The sequence below is a fragment of the Sceloporus undulatus genome, chromosome 2 (assembly GCF_019175285.1).
Source record: "Sceloporus undulatus isolate JIND9_A2432 ecotype Alabama chromosome 2, SceUnd_v1.1, whole genome shotgun sequence".
NCBI classification, from domain to species: domain Eukaryota; kingdom Metazoa; phylum Chordata; class Lepidosauria; order Squamata; family Phrynosomatidae; genus Sceloporus; species Sceloporus undulatus.
Genome location: NC_056523.1, coordinates 72150590 through 72153193, shown reverse-complemented (window position 1 = coordinate 72153193; position 2604 = coordinate 72150590). Strand labels below are relative to the sequence as shown.

Sequence of the window (2604 nt, the reverse complement as noted above, 5' to 3'; positions counted from 1 at the left end):
GGTGGCTCTGACTGTAACTGGACTGCTGAATGTGGTACACAATATAGTTGGATTATACATTGGTTTCCTGGGGCAGAGGCCTGCTTCATCTGAAGTTCTTGGCTGCAGTATGAAAGCCTGGCAGCAAAAAATTAGGCAGAATTTGGTTTGTGAGCTTCTGCTGTTCTGAATTGTAAAGGGTGTTTAACATGATCATTAGGTTACAGTTGTACACTTGGTATCTGTGAAGTAGCTACTCTACACCATTTCACAATTATTTTTTTTCTAATTCACTGTAGTATCTGGCATTACTGTTGAAGATTCCCAAGACTGGTTTTGGTCAAGGGCACATTGGGCTAATAGTTCATTAATTTCTCTCTAATACATTTCTACATGGTTTTATTCCTATACAGCTCCAAATTTGTTTTTGATGTGTATCTTATCGCAATCTATAGTATCAGTGAATAATACTAGAAACTCATCTGTGAAACTAAGAAAAGTATAATATTTTATTAAAATAACTGTTACATGACATAAAATTTGTGGGTAGGGAATCTTAGTTCAGGTACAGTTACATTCAGCTATGTTTCTTCAGATAATCAAACAATCTGGTTGAGTTGCTGAATCATTCAGTTTTCTTTGTAGGTTCATTGTTTGAATAAACCATGAAGGCAACTGCATCTATATTTAGAAGTCCAAGGCACAGATCAAAGCAACACCACGTTTAATCCAGTGCTTCTGAGGCTTTTTGGTGGGAATTTCTACAGCAATCACATAGTTAGTAGAATGACCTGTTGTTGACAGAGTCCCTAAGCAAGACAAAATGAAAATGGGGAGACTGTTGAATATTAAGACAGAATAATATCCTTTCGAGATGGATACTTCTGCCGATAAAATGTGGGTTGCTGCTACAGCATACTGCCAGCATGACAAACAGGCAATATTGATTTCTACATTTCTATTCCTAGAAATATTGGGAGAGTCTTGCAGGAAAACAGTGTGCCTTTGCTTTACGTGGGGGATCCGTTCCAGACTCCCCTGCGTAAATCAAATTCCGCACATGCTCAAGCCCCATTTAAATGAATGGGGCTCACATATACGGCGGCGGCGCGCGCACCACAGGTACACGCCCCCATTACTCCCTATGGGATGTGCCACCCCTTCCTCCCTGCGTAGCTTTCAGCATATGCTGAAAGCCACGTAAAGCGTGCCCATGTATGACACGGGTGCACTGTACACAGCTAGATAATGCTCGCTAAGCGACTGTCAGGGGATGGAAAAGGAGAATGTGAGGGGAGGAAAGTTACATAGTAAATAATTGCAAGCATTTGGGCTGGAAAAAGTATTGTTTGCCAATGAGAAGTTGCTGTTAGTGGCCTAACAATGTTGACTGCAGTGTTGGCAGGAGTATCCGTGTCTGCGCAAAAAAAAATATTTGCCAGCATTCGTAACAGCAGCTCTTTAGACAATTGGCTGCAGCTCTTTGGACCAACTGAAGTTCCTAAGCACTTTTCAGACAGCCCTGTGTAGAGTGTGTTACAGTAACCAATAATAATAATAAAATAATAATAATAAAAGTTTTATTTATATCCCACTTTTTGTTTAAAACAATCAAAGCAGCTTACAAGAGTTAAAATACAACCATATATACAAAATATCCCCCCTTAAAAAACAATTAAACAATATAGAATTTAAAACTACATAACAATTAAAACCAATAAAAGTGGCAGAGTCATAATATATATATGGGGTATTGGGGGGGGGGCAATCACCACATTGCCAAGTAGTTTATTCTGGAAAGGCCTGCTGGAAGAGATCCATCTTGACAGCTTTCTTGAAGCTGTCTAAGTTGGTAATTTGACGGATCTCGTCCGGCAGGCCATTCCACAGGCTGGAATAAAATAAAAGGGCATGTGTTGCCATGGTCAGATCCACCTTCTTTGGGAACAGGCTCAATTGGGGAAAATGATTCCATCTCAACATTAGGAGGAACACACTTCCTTGGACAGTGGTAGAGTCTCCTTCTTTGGAGGTTTTTAAACAAAGGCTGGATGACCATCTGTCAGGGGTGCTTTGATTGTGAGTTCCTGCATGGCAGAATGGGGTTGGACCAATGGCCCTTGGGGGTCTCTTCTAACTATGATTCTGATTCTAAACTTGAGCCTCAACACTTGGGGTTGAATCGAGGAATACCTCAAGCTGCAAACCTGTTCTTTCATGGGGACTGTAACCCAGTCTCATACAAACTGAATCCCTGTTCCCAGGTCTGACTTCTGACCAACCAGGAGCACCTCTGCCATGTCTACATTTAGTTTCAACTTGTTCACCTTCATCCAGTCCATTACAGCTGCCAGGCACTAGTTTAGCACAGGAACAGTTTCCTTGGAATTAGTTGGAAAGGAGTATTAGAGTTGGGGATCATCAGCATAGTGGTGAGACCTGCTCCTAAGTATTAGTTATGGCCACAGTGTTTAGAAAAAACAGGCATGGCTGTGTGTATCCTGCACACACAAAAGGAATTGCTGAATGTAAAAGAATCTTAAATCCTAGGCTTCATGGCTGCATCTCTTGGTGAAACTCAGTAATCAGAAAAGATTTCTGGTAGCAAGGGGCACAAGTTCGGTG

The 2604-nt window shown here is 41.2% G+C and overlaps 1 protein-coding gene across 4 annotated transcripts in view; it reads right to left on the bottom strand.

The window, feature by feature from the left end:
- Nucleotides 1-470: 470 nt before the first annotated feature.
- The window catches only part of DNAH1 (dynein axonemal heavy chain 1), a 234667-nt gene continuing 232533 nt past the window's right edge, over nt 471-2604 (bottom strand). For all 4 annotated transcript variants that reach the window (XM_042449836.1, XM_042449837.1, XM_042449839.1 and 1 more), the window contains one exon: nt 471-788. In XM_042449836.1, the coding sequence (XP_042305770.1) occupies nt 667-788 (122 nt within the window). In that variant the 3' untranslated portion in view covers nt 471-666. The remainder of the gene's footprint in view (nt 789-2604) is intronic.